We start from the raw sequence: 20,779 nt of genomic DNA, 5'->3' as shown, positions 1-20,779 counted from the left end.
CATAAATAGTTTAAAGAGTGCTGTAAATTATATGTAAGTGACATCCCCCCCTGCCTCCCCCCCCCATTCCATACCTGTCACGGCTCGTTATATTTTACCTCATTGTTGTCATCTGTCATATCAGCGCTTGCTTGATGCGGTTTTGGTTTAGTATCGATCCCTGTCATTGGGCTATTTCTTGTTCCAGCCAGTGCACCACCACTGGTATACGAAAGGCTGTGGTATATGCTATCCTGTCTGTGGGATGGTGCATATAAAATATCCCTTGTTACTAATGGAAAAATGTAGCAAGGTTTTCTCTAAACCTTTATGCCAAATGTTTGACATCCAGTAGGTGATGATCAATATGTCAACCCCATTGGTGTGCCCATTGGGCTATTTCTCGATCCAGCCAGTGCACCACAACTGGTATATCAAAGACCATGGTATGTGTTATCCTGTCTGTGGGATGGTGCATATAAAAGATCCCTTGCTACTAATGGAAAAATGTAGCCCATGAAGTGGCGACAGTGGGTTTCCTCTCTTCAATATCTGTGTGGTCCTTAATCGTATGTCTGACGCTGTATAACTGTAAATAAAATGTGTTGGGTGCATTGTTAAATAAAACATTTCCTTCCTTCAATATGTCAAAGTGCTCTAGTGGTGTCATTAAACAAAACCAACTTAAACTTTATGAGTAAATGTGCATTGAACTGCCCTTCCCTACATACAGGGAGGTGACAGCTACGCGGAAACCCGGGAATGCACTTTTCCATTTCATCTAAAAAAAACCCCAAAAAACATGATGTTCAATAATGTTGACCACACAAGGTTCATTAGCATGTTTTCAAGTTTATGATGTGTGCCTTATATTATATGTTATAACCAGTTGAGATTTGTTAGCATTAAAGGCAATTTTTGGCAGTTCCAGGGGTTGGAAACAACAATTTTCATTCAGGAACCCTTGGGCGGCCCTTGGACCTCGACCACAGTAAGCCTTTTTTGTTCCAGCCCCTCTCACATCCCTGAACATGGTTCGTTTCTTTCTGATCATCACTTATAATCAGTTTGCACCAAGTGATCAACCTTCGGTTGTACAGCCGGTTAGAATTATCTGAAAATGAAGAGACGTCCTCATTATTTGTCAAACCGATTTGTCACATGCAATTTGTCGTGAGAAATTGGACATATGTTCTAATCGGTGGAGTGGAATTTAACTCAAGTCAGTTGAGTGCTCACCTAAGGTGCATGCTTCACAGGATCGAACCATCTTGGTGGATCCATTAAACTGACTTAGTTTTTCTTGTTTCAACCAGTGTGGTCAAATGCCATGGTATGTGCTTTCCTGTCTGTTGTGTGAAAATGCATTTTAAAGATCCCTTGCTGCCTGAGAAAAAATGTAGTTGGTTTCTTCTGATGACTACGAGTCAGAATTACCAAATGTTTGACATCCAATAGCCGATGATTAATGAATGAATGTGCTCTAGTGGTGTCGTTAAACGAAACAAAGTTTAATTGTTGTAATAAGTACAATTCTGACACAACTAGATGTTCTCTATTCTAGTGTTGTATTCACCAGCACAAATTTTACCTGTAATAATGCCTATTTCTCGTTCCAGCCAGTGCACCACGACTGGTACATCAAAGACTGTGGTATGTGCTATCCTGTCTGTGGGATGGTGCATATAAAAGATCCCTTGCTGCTAATCAAAAAGAGTAGCCCATGAAAAGCTGGCTAATTCAGTCCAGTGAGCAAGAATGTATTATATGTGTACATGTACATGTATGGTGTTTTTAAAGATGGTCCTATTGTTTTCACCAGTGCGTAACATTATAAAGTGTTATTCAATGACACACCTTGCTTTTGTTGTGTGTTTACACCTGAACGCCCACCTGTTTCCCTGTGTTGTTGATGGATTCATTCCACAGCTGGTGGGTCAGTGTTTATCAGTTATCAATATCATCTATACTTCATTTCTGCCTCGTTCGTCATTTCATCGTGTGTGTTAGCCTGTAATGCAAATCTCTCTCTATATATATATAGCTAATGTAACCTGTGTTGTAAAATATATTGAAAATATGATTCATACAGTGTATATAGAAAATATTGACTTTCATACAATAATATATAAAAAATATTATGTGTCATACAATACATAGTAAATATTACATGTCATACAATATATAGAAAATATGATTCATACAGTGTATATAGAAAATATTGCCTTTCATACAATATATAGAAAATATGATTCATACAGTGTATATAGAAAATATTGCCTTTCATACAATATATAGAAAATATGATTCATACAGTGTATATAGAAAATATTGCCTTTCATACAATATATAGAAAATAATACAATATATAGAAAATATGATTCATACAGTGTATATAGAAAATATTGCCTTTCATACAATATATAGAAAATAATACAATATATAGAAAATATGATTCATACAGTGTATATAGAAAATATTGCCTTTCATACAATATATAGAAAATAATACAATATATAGAAAATATGATTCATACAGTGTATATAGAAAATATTGCCTTTCATACAATATATAGAAAATAATACAATATATAGAAAATATTACATTAGGAAATATTATCTGGTGTATACACTTTGGTGTAATACAATACTATTTATTGCTACTGACCAATGGTGTCATTTTGATAAGTGATGTCATTACAGTAGGAATATCACATTTTACAGTTGTAATAAAAACATTTACAATGGGAATAACACTTTTTTTTACTGTTAAAATAACACTTTTACAGATATAATTATACTTTCTATAATTATATTTTAACACGTTTTACAGACCTGTATAACTTTTTACAGTTGATATCACACTTTTTACATTTATAATAACACTTTTTACATTTATAATACTTTTTACAGTTATAATAACACTAGCAACACTTCTTACAGATATAATAACGCTTTGCTTTGTATTAATGATGTCCCATATTTCTGTAATGATTTCCCCATTTTGTGTAATGATGTCACATTTTTTTGGGTAATAATGTCCTATTTTATGTGAAGACATCCCATTTTATGTAATGATGTCCCATTTCTACAATGATGTCACATTTTTTATAATACTATCCCATTTTCACAAAGATATCACATTTTCTGTAAAGACATCCCATTAAAAAAATGACGTCTCATTTTCTATAATGATGTCCCATTTTCTGTAATAATATCCCATTTTCTGTTATGATATCCCATTTTCTGTAATGTCCCATTTTCTATAATGATGTCCCATTTTCTATAATGATGTCCCATTTTCTGTTATGATATTCCATTTTCCTTTATGATATCCCATTTTCTATAATGATGTCCCATTTTCTATAATGATGTACCATTTTCTGTAATAATGTCCCATTTTCTATAATGATGTCCCATTTTATGTAATAATGTCCCATTTACTATAATGATGTCCCATTTTCTGTAATGACATTATTTTCTGGATATTATTAAGGATAACATCAATAAAAATTGTGTTTAAAAAAAAAAAAAATTCATGCAGTCAGAACTGAGTATATTGTATAATTAATTTACTAAGCTGAAGGTTTGTAATTTTACATAAATTAGACCAGGTTGTTTTTTGTTTGTAGCTGACAGTGAGGTAGACAGCGGTTATGATCCTTCATACTTCAACAATTCTCTGCCACATTCTCCAGTGAAAACAAGACCAAGTCTTCAAAATGTCTTTGATATCCATCCGAGTCATGACGACAGTGGTAAGTGTCTTCTGTTATATATTCCTCGTTTATACTTCATTCTCCAATAAAAATCAGACCAAGTTGTCTGTTGTATATTCCTCCTTTATACTTCACTCACCAGTAAAAACCAGACCAAGTTGTCTGTTGTATATTCCTCGTTTGTACTTCACTCACCAGTAAAAACCAGATCAAGTCATCTGTTGTATATTCCTTGTTTATACTTCACTCACCAGTAAAAACCAGACCAAGTCGTCTGTTGTATATTCCTCGTTTATACTTCACTCACCAGTAAAAACCAGATCAAGTCGTCTGTTGTATATTCCATATTTTGGCATATTGACAAGCTTATCTTTATGACATCCCACCTATCTTTCAAGCATCACAGTACGTGGTACACTAGCACTGGTTTAAATCAAATCACAGCAAGGTTTTGGGTGGATAAAACAACACTTTATTACAACAAAAAGGAAAAAGGAACTGTTTTATTTAACGATGCACTTGACACATTTTATTTATGGTTATATGTCATCAGACATATAGTTAAGGACCACACAGCTATTGAGAGAGGAAACCCGCTGTTGCCACGTCATGGTCTATTCTTTTTGATAAGGGATCTTTTATATACACCATCCCAAAGACATGGCAGTACATACCACAGCCTTTGATATACCAGTCGTGGTGCACTAGCTGGAATGAGAAATAGCCCAATGGGCCCACCGACGAGGACCGATTCCAGACCAACCGCACATCGAGTGAGCGCTCTACCACTGGACTACATCCCGTCCTATATTACAACAAGTCCTGTGACGAGGAACCATGAAGTGCTGTATCAAAAGTCGGGTGCACCTCGAACTTTGACCTGGATGAAATGCTATTTGCTAGACTGCTACACATGTACCTCTTAGTAAGATCAGAATGTTACAGTTACAGAAAATTTAATTTTCCTTAGCATCGATAAAAGATTACATGGTATCTTGTGTATCATTATACAGTGAAGCCCATCTCAACCGGACACCCACAGAACCAAGTAAAAAGTCTGATTTTAAGAGGTATTTGGTTTAAAGAGGTTCTATTGTGTACTATTCTTTTAAAAACTGAAAAATGTCTAGTTTTTAGAGAGGTCCCTTTTTAGTGGATCCTATTTTGAGAGGTTTTACTGTACAAACTTCTGCAAATAAATATTTCTGTTACTTTCATTCTTCAATGCAGGGATTACAAAATCAAAGCATCAATTTATCTATTACTCCAGCCTGCCTTTTTTCTAGACATTCTCTTTGTATTATAAACACTTTTTTATCCTGCAACCACTGTTTCTGTTGACAAAATATGAAGACGAATAAAGCAAAGTCATATCCTCCTACTAGCAGGATGTGACTTTTAACGTCACTCATGTGACGTCACACACATAGCCTACATTACAAAATCACTCATGTGACGTCACACACATAGCCTACATTATAAAATCACTCATGTGACGTCACACACATAGCCTACATTACAAAATCACTCATTTGACCACTAGGTCATCGTACAATGTGGCTGAATTAATAACAGAAATAATGGTCTGCAGGATAAAGATAATAACTAGTTACTGACGTCAGATATCTGCTTTATCCTGTGAAGGTAAGAATGGCAAATTCTGCAAGACTTTCCCTAAGGGGAAAAGCTATTATTTCTGTCATTATATAACTAGTTATTTTCTATATATATATTGTAAAAAGGGGGCAGCATTTAGCTCAGTTGGTTGAAAACTTGCCTCAGGTGCTTACATCGCAGGATCAAACCACCACAGTGGATCCAAACTGATTGTGTTTTGTCTCATTCCAAACAGTACACCACAATTGGTCAAAGTCTGTGGTATGTGTTATCCTGTCTGTGGGAAAGTGCATGTAAAAGATCCCTTGCTGCTAATAAAAAAATGTAGTGGGTTTCCTCTGATGACTACGAGTCAGAATTACCAAATGTGTGACATCCAATAGCCGATGATCAGTAAATCAATGTGCTCTAGTGGTGTTAAATAAACGTTTAACTGCAGACTATGTGTCAAATGTTTAAATGCAGTAGCCGATGATTAATTAATCAATGTGTTCTCAGGGCTTCTAGAATCTTTTTTAAATCCACTAGCTGTCGGATCAATGATTAAAAAAATTTACTAGCCATGATTAAAAATTCACTTTAAGTTTATACAATTTTACTAAATAATAATAATAATCGGATATGTCACCTAAAGAGGGAGATAGAGTTTAAAAACACTAACATTGGGGGTTGGGGTGGGGTCATGATATTCATATTTACAAAATAGACTAAAATGCAACATTTGAAAACACCCCCCCCCCCCCCCCCCCCTAAAATCACTAGCATGGCAATAGTAGTTATTTACTAGCCCAACATTGAATATCACTAGCCATGGGAGTGGGGCTACCATAATCTAGAAGCCCTGTCTGGCATGGCAATAGTAGTTATTTACTAGCCCAACATTGAATATCACTAGCCATGGGAGTGGGGCTACCATAATCTAGAAACCCTGTCTGGCATGGCAATAGTAGTTATTTACTAGCCCAACATTGAATATCACTAGCCATGGGAGTGGGGCTACCATAATCTAGAAGCCCTGTCTGGCATGGCTTTAGTAGTTATTATTTACTAGCCCAACAATGAATATCACTAGCCATGGGAGTGGGGCTACCATAATCTAGAAGCCCTGTCTGGCATGGCTTTAGTAGTTATTATTTACTAGCCCAACAATGAATATCACTAGCCATGGGAGTGGGGCTACCATAATCTAGAAGCCTTGGTGTTTTAGTGGTGACATACAACAAAACAACCTTTACTTGTTACACTTTCTGTAGAAAAAACAAAGTCTGTGATTATGTTTATAACCTGACACATGTTCAGGAAGGCAAATAGTTGAAATGACTCACTATCTAGACTGGGTTTTTTATCTTAACATTAGATGAAAGTAAAATGATAGAAGTTGATGGTACCAGTCAAATAGTTAGCTATATACACCACTAGACTGGTTTTTTATCTTAACATTAGATGAAAGTAAAATGATAGAAGTTGATGGTACCAGTCAAATAGTTAGCTATATATACACCACTAGACTGGTTTTTTATCTTAACATTAGATGAAAGTAAAATGATAGAAGTTGATGGTACCAGTCAAATAGTTAGCTATATATACACCACTAGACTGGGTTTTTTTATCTTAACATTAGATGAAAGTAAAATGATAGAAGTTGATGGTACCAGTCAAATAGTTAGCTATATATACACCACTAGACTGGTTTTTTTTATCTTAACATTAGATGAAAGTAAAATGATAGAAGTTGATGGTACCAGTCAAATAGTTCGCAAGTGTTCGAAATAAGCTCTTGTCCGTTTGTCCTGACAAGTGAAAATCTGCTCAGATAAACAAAATGTACCTCAATGGTTGTCCAGTGGACAAGTAAAAATGTTCAGTGCAGTTTCATTTTGAGAAATAAAAAATACATTCCTTGTACTTGAATAAAACAAAGCATATATTTGGACAAGTGAAAATATTGCTGGACAAGTGAAAATATTGCTGGACAAGTAGATTTCTCAATATACTTGTCCGGTGGACAAATGAAAAATTCTACTTATTTCTATTGCTGGCCTCATGAACACATTATTATGGTGTACACAAATTTTAAAGAGTTATAATGGGAGACAACTCTTTAAGTACTCAGATTATTATATACATTGTACATAGCACATAGGAAGTTAGCACTGCTATGTTAAATAAGAAACAGGAGTAGTCTTTCCTGATGAAAGAGTTTTTTTGCAGAGGACCGGCCTCTGTGGTGTCGTGGTTAAGCCATCGGACTACAGGCTGGTAGGTACAGGGTTCGCAGCCTGGTTCCAGCTCCAACCCAGAGTGAGTTCTTAAAGAGAGAGTAAACTCAAACACGAGCCTTATGTGTTGGAAAGATGCATACCTGGACAACCAACATATACTGACACTTTAACAAATGAAAAACGCGTAATTTTAGAGTTAATAAAAAACATGATTATTCCTGCTAACTGGGGGCAGCCATTTTGGTTTTCAAAGTGTCCGGTGGTAAAGCTTGGGGCAGACGTCAGCTCCGACCAACTCCTCTATGCACAGTGTAAAAAAAAGCAGTAATTTACAACCAAGCGCTTCTCTTTGATCAACCTGACTCATAAAACAACATAAATGGCTTGATAATGTAATAAACTATTTAACTAAATACATTTTCAAGTTATACAATGGAACGAAATGGGGTTATAAATAGTATTTTTCTCTGTTAAATAATCCAAAGGAAAAATGTGCACTATTAGGCCTATGGTATTCTACGTTGGAGCAAAAATGACAACCCACGATATCTAAGTGATTATTTTCTTTTCTTTGGGACTACGTAATTGGTCAGTTCTGTGATTTCAGATGGGAATTAAAGTCTACTTAATCAATAGTGTTACAAAACTATTTACAGTAATAAACCATGTCCATTACCATTTTAGGGGTGACAGGTAATATTACACAATACCGGTATGTATTTTTGTGTCTTAGACAGCAGTAATTAATGTGCCTATGTGAATTATATTCATATATAACTGACAAGAATAGTAGTACATTGTTACAGCTGTTACTAAGGTTAATATTTGTGATAATTATATCAGTGTTTGAGATTAATGGTATCCCGATATCCCGGGGATACCATAATTTAATTTTGGATACCAGACTTCAATAACCCAGTATCCCACCAGGATACTAATGTAATGTAACATTGTTGTTGGTTTTTTTAATCCTGTGTTTTCATTTTTCGCAGAAACAATGAACGTTGGTCATTTACTGAAGTTAGGTAACAGTATTTTCGAACTCGTATCAAGTCTAATGCTATGCCGTAACAATATCTCCCCCAGATCATACCCAGTTTAATGCTACACTGGAGCAATAGCGAGGTAGCAATAGACTAAAGTACTAATCAAAATTATACCCAGGTGATTTTCCAGTCTTATATATTAGTTATGAAAATCCCTGGAATAAAAACCATAAAAATGTGTCAGTATTATCATGACCTGTTATGGTATTCAAATAACCGGTAGAAAAAATTATAATAAATGACCTGTTATAGATAGAAATATGAGATGTATTTACAAGTTTACTGCAAAACATGTGTAATTTGAAACAGACTATAACACCCAGTTTTATATTGAACGCACCTGAGACCACCCCTCTGCTTAGCTTAGTACTTGCAATTTGACCTGTCAGCTTTAATCAATACCAATCTGCTAAATATTAATTTATGTCATTATTACGCAAAAATAGATGCAGCAAATCTTTCTGCAAATTCTGTTTGATTGCCAATTTCACAAATTCCACGATTTCGATTGCATCGTAGCAATAGAGTGGGAACGAGAACAGTGTCGTCCAAGTTTGTTATGATGTTATTTATGAATTTCTTTTAAGTGGGATACTAAATTCTCAGGTGGGATACCAGATTTTGAAATGTTAGTATCCAACTGGGATATGCCCAAAATTTTAAATCTCGAACACTGTTATATGTATGCATATATTCAGAATATGTATCTTTAATAAATAATTTAAGAAAATTTAATTAATAAAAGAGTAGACATTGTTTTGGAGAAGAAGGTTGAACGTTATAGAGATTTTATTGTCGTAACTATCTGTATATAGTTGAACCCCATATTGACATTTTAATGTGAGCTATCACTCTTGCTCTCCATCACTCACCTGAGACAGGTTCAAGGTGAGTGATTTTTAGCTCATCTTAGTACGTGAATAAATTTCTCAGTGTTTATACAGAGTGTTGAAAGGGCGGACGTAGCCCAGTGATAAAGCACTTGCTTAATGCGCAGTCAGTTTGGGATCGATCCCTGTCAGTGGGCCCATTGGGCTATTTCTCGCTCCAACCAGTACACCACGACTGGTATATCAAAGGCTGTGGTATGTGCTGCCCTGTTTGTGGGATGGTGCATATAAAAGATCCCTTGCTGCTAATCGAAAAGAGTAGCCCATGAAGTGGTGACAGGGTTTCCTCCCTCAGTATTTGTGTGGTTCTTCACCATAGGTGTGAGGCCATATAACCGTAAATAAAATGTGTTGAGTGCATCAATAAATAAAACATTTCCTTCCTTTCTTTTCTTTCCCACCCCCAATTTGGCCCTTACTGTCCAGCTATGAAAGTTCTGTCATTTGTAAAGAATTTAAAATTTTATTTTTAGTGTATTTTAGAATCAAAATAATTATTTGTCAATAAAGTGTTTTTATTATATGAAAATGAAACCAAAACATTGATTGATTGGTTGGTTGATTGATTTGTTTGTTTGTTCGTTCATTCGTTCGTTCATTCGTTCATTCATTCGTTCGTTTGTTCGTTTGTTCGTTACTTTAATTATTTAATCATTTACTTTTTCTTAATTCAATCATATTTTATTTTCTTGCATGTTTAGGCTGTTTCATGTTTTAGAAACTTTTAGTCATCTTATATTTAGCATTCTTAATTTATTTTTTGCTGAACTTTAAAACCAAAATAATCTTTTTTTTTTAACCCAGTATGTTTTATGTTTATTCTTTTAAAATAAAAATGTTAGCATACGCTAACTTCATTTTAAAAACTTGATCAATGTTTATCAATGAAAGCCAATGAAAAAAAACCCCTGTTGCCTTAGAAACAGGCCTGAGACGGTTTGATCAGATTAATTAAACATTAAGACCCTGTTAGAATTTGTCAGGCTGCAGAATGTCATTGAAGTCGCCATGATCAGTAACCATGGAGACATATTTTACAACCACGGTGACATTTTACAACTACTGTGATATTTTGTTCTAGCCCATTACATTTCCACTGTTTGTTCGTACGTTGTTTTGTCAAGATACAAAGAAGAGATTTTCACACAGTAAGATACAGGACAACAAAAGAAACATGGATTTAAAATAAAATAAAATTTATGACACAATAATTTTGTAAATTTATGCATAAGCATTGTATCTTGTTTAGGGACGGGATGTAGCCCAGTGTTATAGCCCTCGCTCGATGTGCGGTCGGTATGAGATCGATTCCCGTCAGTGGACCCATTGGGCTATTTCTCTTTCCATCCAGTGCACCACGACTGGTATATCAAAAGCTGTGGTATGTACTACCCTGTCTGTGGGATGGTGCATATAAAAGATCCCTTGCTGCTAATCAGAAAGAGTAGCCCATGAAGTGGCGACAGCAGGTTTTCTCTATCAATAACTGTGTGGTCCTTAACCATATGTCTGATGCCATATAACCATAAATAAAATGTGTCTTTCTTGTATTGTATTTATATGTGGAACTCCTTATGAAATGATCGGCAATCCAAATAAACATAATAAACTAATTAATGGCATGTGGAGGTGGACAGCGAAAGAAGTTGAAAGATAGGAGGCGTTGCCAGATCGGGAAGAAATGATATGGAATTCAAAGGGCAGTGGAATTTAAAAAAAAGATAAAAAATTAAAAAAACAAGAAAAAAAAAACATTACAGAAAACTAAATGAATTTTTGCATTTCTTTTGGTGTTGCGTATATTTTGGCTGTGCGGTTGTCGAGGTCATTCTCTCCATCCCGTTTGAAATGGCGAAGCCGCCGCGGAGTATTTACTGAAGAGGGAAGCACTTGGTAACTGTAAACATGTTGCAGCAAGGACAGACTTTGAGGCCATCTTGTAAAAATTGTCTGTTCAAATTGCGGTATAAAAACCAACTGGAGTTACTGCTTTTTGTTGTGTTAATGCTACCCTCTACTTTCTCACTAACCACTAACCAACTAACAACTAACCCACTGTTCTGGACAGACAGCCCAGATAGCTGAGGTGTGTGCCCAGGACAGCGTGCTTGAACCTTAATTGGATATAAGCACGAAAATAAGTTGAAATGAAATAAATTGTGTTAATTCTTCTGTACTGTTCTTTCTCTTACTATTAGTATGACATGAAACATGTAGGTGAATGAAAATGCCAGCAGCTGCATATACTATTAAAGGGACATACCCTAGTTTATAAACACTGAAGCATATGTTTCACTATTAGAGCCGTTTATGATCACTAAAATCAAACATTACTGATATTTTATTGTTTAGATTATCCATTTCCGTACAACCAAACTGTTTCAGTTCATCCTGCTGTTTCTAATACACCAAAATGCATTTTTCATATTTTTAAAACCGCACAAGCGTCTGAGAAATAACAGTTATGGAGTCGAGTTTTAGTGTATTTTTAACGATATTTCACTGTTTCAATGTCGCAGACTCTTGTTTCACTCTCTTGTAATGTTATCTAAATGTGTTACAGGTTTGTAACTTAACCAAACTTAGTGTCCATTTTTATGAGTTGAAACTACGGTCTGCACCTTTAATAGTAATTTATTAACTTGCCTTCAAATGGGGGTGGTGGGGGGGGGGGGGACGTAGCCCAGTGGTAAAGCGCTTGCTTGATGTGCAGTTGGTTTTGAATCTATCCCCGTCGGTGGGCACATTGAGCTGTTTCTCGTTCCAGCCAGTGCACCATGACTGATATATCAAAGGTATGTGGTATGTACTATCCTGCCTGTGGGATGGTGCATATAAAAGATCCTTTGCTACTAATGGGGAAAAACTAGCAGGTTTCCTCTCTAAGACTATATGTAAACAATTACCAAATGTTTGACATCCAATAGCCAATTATTAATAAATTATTGTGCTCTAGTGGTGTCATTAAACAAAACATACTTCAAATTGGGTTTGGGCACGCAAGGTATTGTATACATAGTTAATTAGGTGAGTTTGAGGTATAATACAGGTAATTAGGCGAGTTTCAGGTATAATACAGGTAATTAGGTGAGTTTCAGGTAACATGGGTAATTAGGTAAGATTTAAGTAACATGGGTAATTAGGTGAGTTTCAGGTAACATGGGTAATTAAGTGAGTTTCAGATAACATGGGTAATTGGGTGAGTTTGAGGTATAATACAGTTAATTAGGTGAGTTTCAGGTAACATGGGTAATTAGGTGAGTTTCAGGTAACATGGGTAATTAGGTAAGTTTCAGGTAACACAGGTAATTAAGTGAGTTTCATGTAACACAGGTAATTAGGTGAGTTTCAGGTACTAACTAGGTAATTAGGTGAGTTTCATGTAACACAGGTAATTAGATGAGTTTTAGGTATAATGCAGGTAATTAGGTGAGTTTCAGGTACTAACTAGGTAATTAGGTGAATTTCAGGTATAATACAGGTAATTAGGTGAGTTTCAGGTATAATACAGGTAATTAGGTGAGTTTCAGGTATAATACAGGTAATTAGGTGAGTTTCAGGTAACACAGGTAATTAGGTGAGTTTCAGGTATAATACAGGTAATTAGGTGAGTTTCAGGTATAATACAGGTAATTAGGTGAGTTTCAGGTATAATACAGGTGACCTTTTATCGTTGGTGTTTGCCTACCGAGAGGAGGAGTCTAAGTTGCATAATATCTGTCAGTAAACAAGATTGACATTTCCTCCACTGAACACTTGCTGACGCTGGAATTTGTCATTTAACTTGAAAATCAAGATAACCTTTCGTGTGTCTTCCGCTTTGTCCGTCCGATGGAGATGACATTTTCAGACAGGTTTAGTGATGTATTCTTGTGGCATGTCAAGAAATACCTACATGTGTGTGTGTACAAACTGTACATTCATAGTAGTGTTGATATGAAGTGCTCCTAGTGGCAGGAGCTAGTGGGGATTTCCCTATAGGGTTTATACTACCAAATCAAATCCCATAGACGACAATAGTAACATATGTGGCTAAAACTCCTACCTGCAGCGTATCAATCGACATAAACGCCACGGATATAAATACTACCACCCCTCACCCTTAAATTGAAGCAGAAAACATAGGGGACAAGCTGCTCATTTCAGAGATAACTACACTAGTTCCGCACAAAATTCGAGTACTGTTACAGGTACCCCATACATGTTTCAAGCACAAGGTTACGTGACACAGTGGTACTAGATGAAATAAAATTGCATACATTTTTTGCCCAGATGAAAACTCACATTTATTACCAATCACAGGACTTGTGGTGTTCACTTCTCTATCAAAAGTTGGGTTCACCTCGAACTTTGACCCAGCTGGAAGTTATTTGGTTTAGTACTACCTATAAGCTCAGCTGGTAGAGTGCTGGACTCTCATATTGAGAGTCTGTGGTTCGAATCCCATCAGTGGAGGTTGATTTTTATCTGTTATATTTGGAGCTGACATAGGAACTGGGTGTATTCTTAAGACAAGAATACAATTATAACCCAGTTAGGACCTGTAATAGTTCCAACTGCCCGTGACCCACAGCTCCGGGACGTAGCTTCACTTGAGAGGGGAGTATGTAGCAGTGTTGGTATAAAGTGTTCCTACCGGCAGTAGCTTGTGATAATTTCCCTATTAGCTCAGTTGGTAGAGCGCTGTGGTTTGAATCCCCTCAGTGGAGGTTCATTTTTCAATATGCAATGTACACAGACGAAGGGGCAGGACGTAACCCAGTGGTAAAGCATTCACCTGATGCATGGTCAGTTTAGGATTGATCCCCGTCGATGGGCCCATTGAGCTATTTCTCGTTCCAGCCAGTGCACCACAACTGATATATCAAAGGCTGTGGTATGTGTCATTCTGTCTGTGGGATGGCGCGTGTAAAAGATCCCTTGCTACTAATGGAAAAATGTAGCAGGTTTCCCTCTCTAAGACTATATGTCAAAGTTACCAAATGTCTGACAACCGGTAATTAATAAATCGGTGTGCTCTAGTGGTGTAGTTAAACAAATCAAACTTTAACTATTCAACACAACAAAAGAAATGACCAATTAAATGACCAATTACAGTATTATCATTTCAATACGGTTGACTGAATAGTTTTCCTGTAAAGCAAAACAAAAACATTTTAAATTGCAGTTTACGAAATCACCATCTGGTACTCTGGTACAATTTTAATTTATGGTCTTCTTGTGATTGTTTACTCTGCTCTGTGTTCTCCGACACTAATTCTACAAGCTTGAGAGATCTTTAAGAAAAAAGCTGTGTGTCAACATGAAAGACGGTCCCGATCACATTCCGGTGGGATCCTTGTCAAACACGTTTTAATTAGACCCAGTCTTCCATGTAGCCCTCGCTTGTATCTCCCGGGCAGCCAGCACCTAATTGTCATATCGCCCACTGGGCTGATAAGAGCCAAACTCCACGTAGTGTGATTCTGTCTCCGTTCTTATTTAATCATTGTGTAGATGTGTGTATCTACTGCATGAAATGTAAACATTGCATGAAGCTGCATATAGAATAAACATTGCAAGAAATATAAACAAAACAGACAAGTAATTGTCATATCGCCTCTGGGCTGATAACAGCCAAACTCTACATATTGTGATTCTGTCTCCGTTCTTATTTAATCATTGTATAGATGTATGTATCTACTGCATGAAATGTAAACATTGCATGAAGTTAAAAGTTTGTTTTGTTTAACAACACCACTAGAGCACATTGATTTATTAATCATCAGCTATTGGATGTCAAACATTTGGTCATTTTGATATATAGTCTTAGAGAGGAAACCCGCTACATTTTTCCATTAGTAGCAAGGGATCTTTTATATGCACCATCCCACAGACAGGATAGCACATACCACGGTCTTCAATATACCAGTCGTGGTGTACTGGCTGGAATGAGAAATAGCCCAATAGATTGCATGAAGCTGTATATAAAATAAACATTTCAAGGAATAGAAACATTACAGATATTTAATCATGTATGTATGCCCCTGGGCTGATAATGGCCAAACTCCATGTATTGTGATTCTGTCTGAGTTCTGATTATATATATTACTATGCATGAAATATAAACATTGCATGAGGTTGCATACACCATAAACATTGCAAGAAGTATGAACAAAACAGACAAGTAATTGTCATATTGCCCCTGGGCTGATAACAGCCACATTCCAAGTATTGTCATTCTGTCACAATTCGTATTTATACATTCTGGAGAGTTATTTTACTATGCATAAAATGTAAACACTGCATGAAGTTGAGTATAATATAAACATTGCAAGGATTAGAAACATTACAGATATGTAATTTTCATACCCCTCCCTGCCCCCAATGTTTAATAATAGTCAAACTCCATGTATTGTGATTCTGTCACATTTATCTTACTATGAATGAAATGTAAACATTGCATGAAGTTGCACTTACAATAGACATTGCAAGGAATAAAAACATTACAGACAAGTAATTGTCATATCACATCCTGGGTTTAATAACAGCCAAACTCCACGTATCGTGATTTTGTCACAGTTATAATTACTATGAATGAAATGTAAATATTGCATGAAGTTGAGCATAATATAAACATTGCAGGGACTAGAAACAGTACAGACATGCAAACAGTTGAAAACTACTTGTATGTGATTCTGCCATAGTGTCACTTGTTGTGCATTGTGAAGATAAATATATACCAGGGCTTCTTGAAAATATTTTAAATCCACTAGCCATGGGATAAATGATTTAAAACATTTACTAGCCACGATTAAAAAGTCACTAGCCCTACTTTACTTTAAGTTAATACAATTTTACTAAATCAGTAGTAATAATCAGATATGTCACCTAAAGTGGGAGATAGAGCTCAAAAACACACACATGGGGGGTTGGGGTGGGAGCAAGATATTCAATATTTACAAAATAGACATAACTGGAACATTTGACCCCACAAAATTCACTAGCTGTCGGGCATGGAAATAGTAGTTATTTACTAGGTTAGGGCCCCGTTCCACAAAGCGATCTTAGCCCTATGATCACCATTAGTGCATATATTAGCTGGGGCCGAAAAATTTAAGGGCAATTTTGAATTTTTTACCTAAATATTTGTAAGGAGTTTAAAAACTTTATTTGTGCAGTCCAGAAATAATATAGATAATATTCAATAAACAAACGTTTTGCACTAATTTTTGAACGGGCTATCTAAACCTAAAAATAATTTACTGTTAACTTTAGCCCTTGAGGGAGGAGTAGTGGAGGTTAGCCAAACTCCACGTATTGTGATTCTGTCAAAATTAGCCAAGTGTTAAAGCCTTCGCCTGATGTGCGATCGGTCTAGGATTGACCCTCGTCGGTGGGCCCACTGGGCTATTTTTCATTCCAGCTAGTGCACCATGACTGGTATATCAAAGGTTGTGGTATGTGTTATCCTGTCTGTGGGATGGTGCATATAAAAGATCTATTAATATATTAATGGACATGATTACATGTCAAAATTACCAAATGATTGACATCCAAAAGCCAATGATTACTCAGTGAGTGTGCTCTAGTGGTGTCGTCAAACAAAACAAACTTTAACTTTATAACAGATCCCTTGCTATTAATGGACATGATTACATGTCAAAATTACCAAATGATTGACATCCAAAAGCCAATGATTACTCATGGAAGAATGGAGCGGGTTTCCTCTCTGAGACTGTATGTTAAAATTCCCAAATGTTTGACATCCAATAGCTGATGATTAATAAATCAGTGTGTTCAAGTGGTATTGTTAAACAAAACAAACTTTTAACGTCATGCAATGTTTACATTTCATGCAATATTTACATTTCATGCAATGTTTACATTTCATGCAGTAGATACACACATCTATACAATGATTAAATAAGAACGGAGACAGAATCACAATATGTAGAGTTTGGCTGTTATCAGCCCAGAGGCGATATGACAATTACTTGTCTGTTTTGTTTATATTTCTTGCAATGTTTATTCTATATGCAGCTTCATGCAATGTTTACATTTCATACAGTAGATACACACATCTATACAATGATTAAATAACAACGGAAAGAAAGAAGTGTTTTATTTAATGACGCACTCAACACATTTTATTTACGGTTATATGGCGTCAGACATATGGTTAAGGACCACACAGATTTTGAGAGGAAACCCGCTGTCGCCACTACATGGGCTACTCTTCCGATTGGCAGCAAGGGATCTTTTATTTGCGCTTCCCACAGGCAGGATAGCACAAACCATGGCCTTTGTTGAACCAGTTATGGATCACTGGTCGGTGCAAATGGTTTACACCTACCCATTGAGCCTTGCGGAGCACTCACTCAGGGTTTGGAGTCAGTATCTGGATTAAAAATCCCATGCCTCGACTGGGATCCGAACCCAGTACCTACCGGCCTGTAGACCGATGGCCTGCCACGACACCACCGAGGCTGGTCCAAATAAGAACGGAGACAGAATCACAATATGTAGAGTTTGGCTGTTACCCCTAAAAAAAACCCTTAACCTCACCCTTAACCTCACCCTTGTTATATATTTTCATCCCCAAGACCATCAAAGTATACCAGTGCCTTCTTATGATTTCAGATACACCCCATGGGGCCTGAATTGTAATGTTTATATCCAGAACAAACATCACTCCCATCCTCCCCCCCCCCCCCCCCCCCAACCACCCACACACACCTTCCCACCATGGCAGAAATGTTATCATACAACATTAAGGTCCTGAAGTTGAAAACAAAAACATTGCCAGGAGCATTGTGCCCACTCCCTCTGTCTCTCACCTGGAAATTAAGTCATGCCAGCTGAACCACAGGTATGCTGGCTGACCTTTGACCTGTCTCTTGTGATGTCACCATCACACTTGACTGGTCACGGTAGCTGCTGCTTCTTCACCCATTCTACAGGTAGTACCAGTGTATAGCCTATATACCTGTATACACACACACAGACTGAAGTGGGGCTGTATGTAGAGTGGACTGGTTCTCGGCCTGTTCTATGTGTGTACACTATACTCCGCGTTCTGTTCAGTGGGCAACTGCGTTATAACATCCTGTATGTGTTTGAGTGTGTGAGCGGTGGTGAGTGTTTGGAACTCTCCCTTCCTAGCCGTGTATACTGGTCATGTGGAATCTTAGGCTCGTCTTGCCGTCTTGCCGTGACACAGATCACAGGTAAAAGGTTTACCTGAGTGAGAGTGACGGCGAGGAGGACAGGTGAAAAAGTGTTCCTGGGACTCTGACCACCTGTGAGTGTATCCACAGTTCACGTCCATGTGACTATAGATTTTTCGTTATTACACGCGTGTGCTATGACTAATACGATATGACTTGTTGCAGTGTGTACAGTTGGAGGGATATCAACGGACATTTTCTCCAGTTCGGGGGGCTTTGTTTACAATGTGACATAACACATCGCTCGTTACGAGACATGTGGCTCTTAAAGTATTCGGGAGTTTTGGAGCATTCTTCATAATATGACAGTGTCTGTCGTGTGATATATATATATATTTATATAAACAAGTCAAATCTACCTGAATTTTACACACCTGTTGTCTTGAAGGATTACTACTGTTGGGATTATACAGGTAAAAATTTACCTGAGTTAACGACTTGTTGTTTTGATGATTTTTCAATTGTTTGGATTATACAAGGTGAACAGACAGGTAAAAAGTTGTGGTGAAAAGTTTTAACAACTTCCTGAACATACAAAATCAGAATTTAATATATATGTGTGGATTGCACGGGTTAATTACTGGATAGGTAAAACTTACCAGTGTTATAATAAAACCTGTTGTATTAAAAATACCTCTAACATGACTCAATTGATTGGAAGGTAAAATACTTTTGCTTTAAGAAGAGTTCCAAAACGGGTCCATTAATAAGAAGGTAAAGCTCAAGAAGTTTGTAAAAGGGATGAATTAATGCACCAGTAAAAGTTACCTCAAGTTTAACAACAAAGTTGTGTTGAAGAAGGGTTCTGAAAGTTTGGATTGTACTTGTGTACGGAGTATGAGGGAGATAACTCTAAGTTGGCGCTATGCACGATGATTCGAGGCCAGAAAGACGGCAAAACCTTTTCTACCTGGTTCATAGGCTTCGACCATGGTGAGTGCTCGTGTCTACAATGTCATGCATTTAATAATACGTTTTTTTTTCTTTTTTCTATTTATTAAAAAAAAAATATTGTGTTTCATACCACTGCCTCTGTTGGGCGGGATTTAACTTAGTTCTCGCTTGAGGTGCTGGTGTCACAGGATCAAACCATGTCAGTGGATCCATTAAACTGATTGGTTGTTTTCTCGATCAATTCATCAATTGTCTTTGCTAAGTCCTCTTTTTGTTTTGCTGTTTTTCACAGGGTGTTTGAATGACTGATGTATGTAAGGTTTCCTTCAGTCTCAGCTGTGGGGGGGGGGGGGGGGATTTAATTAGCTCAGTCAGTTGAGTGCTTGCCTGAGGTGCTTGCGTCGCAGGATCGAGCCACCTCAGCGGATCCGTTCAACTGATTGGTTTTTTTTATCGTTCCAACCAGTGCACCATAACTGGTCAAAGGTTGTAGTATGTGCTTTTCTGTCTGTGGGAAAGTGCATATAAAAGATCCCTTGCTGCATTAGGAAACATGTAGCAGGTTTCCTCTGATGACTATGTGTCAGAATTACCAGATGTTTGACACTCAATTTAGCTGATGATTAATTAATCCATGTGCTCTAGTGGTGTCGTTAAACAAAACAAACTGTTCCTCAAACTTCTTTGAATTCCATCTCATATCTCTTTAATCCTGCAGCTACACCTGTCTTTCAACTTCTGTTGCTGTTCACCTCCACATCCCAGACCTTGACTTGTGTGATCATCGTCCGTTTCCCATTAGCTTCTCTATCTGGTTCGGGGTAGGACGTATCCCACTGGTAAAGCATTCTTCAAGTGTGCGGTCGGTATATGGGATCAATTCCTGTCATGAGACCCATTGGGTTATTTCTCATTCCAGCCAGTACACCATGACTGGCACATGTATATCAAAGGCCATGGTATGTGCTGTCCTGTCTGTGGGATGGCCATGTAGCAGGTTTCCCCTCTATAAGACTATATGTCAGAATTACCCATTTGTTTAACATGCAATAGCTGATGATTAATAAATCAATGTGCTCTAGTGGTGTCATTAAACATAACATACTTTAACTCTATCTGGTTCATAAGCTTTAATTAGCGACATGTAATATTATGTCTAGCTATACCAAAGGGCTATTCAGTTATTTTGTATGTGTAATGCACC

At 36.9% G+C, this 20,779-nt stretch overlaps 1 protein-coding gene and 1 long non-coding RNA gene across 3 annotated transcripts in view; one reads left to right on the top strand and one right to left on the bottom strand.

The window, feature by feature from the left end:
- The window catches only part of LOC121387684 (rab effector MyRIP-like), a 69,329-nt gene extending 65,505 nt beyond the window's left edge, over nt 1–3,824 (top strand). For both annotated transcript variants that reach the window (XM_041518874.1, XM_041518873.1), the window contains exon 5: nt 3,611–3,824. In XM_041518874.1, coding sequence (XP_041374808.1) covers nt 3,611–3,786 — 176 coding nt within the window. In that variant the 3' untranslated portion in view covers nt 3,787–3,824. The remainder of the gene's footprint in view (nt 1–3,610) is intronic.
- LOC121387685 lies at nt 607–19,608 on the bottom strand. Its single transcript, XR_005959850.1, has 3 exons — nt 18,292–19,608; nt 1,873–1,990; nt 607–1,093 (listed from the first exon to the last, which is right to left on the bottom strand). It is a non-coding gene; the product is annotated as an uncharacterized LOC121387685 (long non-coding RNA).
- Between the last annotated feature and the right edge of the window lie 1,171 nt (nt 19,609–20,779).

Source organism: Gigantopelta aegis, chromosome 13, assembly GCF_016097555.1.
Source record: "Gigantopelta aegis isolate Gae_Host chromosome 13, Gae_host_genome, whole genome shotgun sequence".
NCBI classification, from domain to species: domain Eukaryota; kingdom Metazoa; phylum Mollusca; class Gastropoda; order Neomphalida; family Peltospiridae; genus Gigantopelta; species Gigantopelta aegis.
The sequence above is the reverse complement of the archived record's forward strand: the minus strand, read 5'-3'. Positions and strand labels throughout refer to the sequence as shown.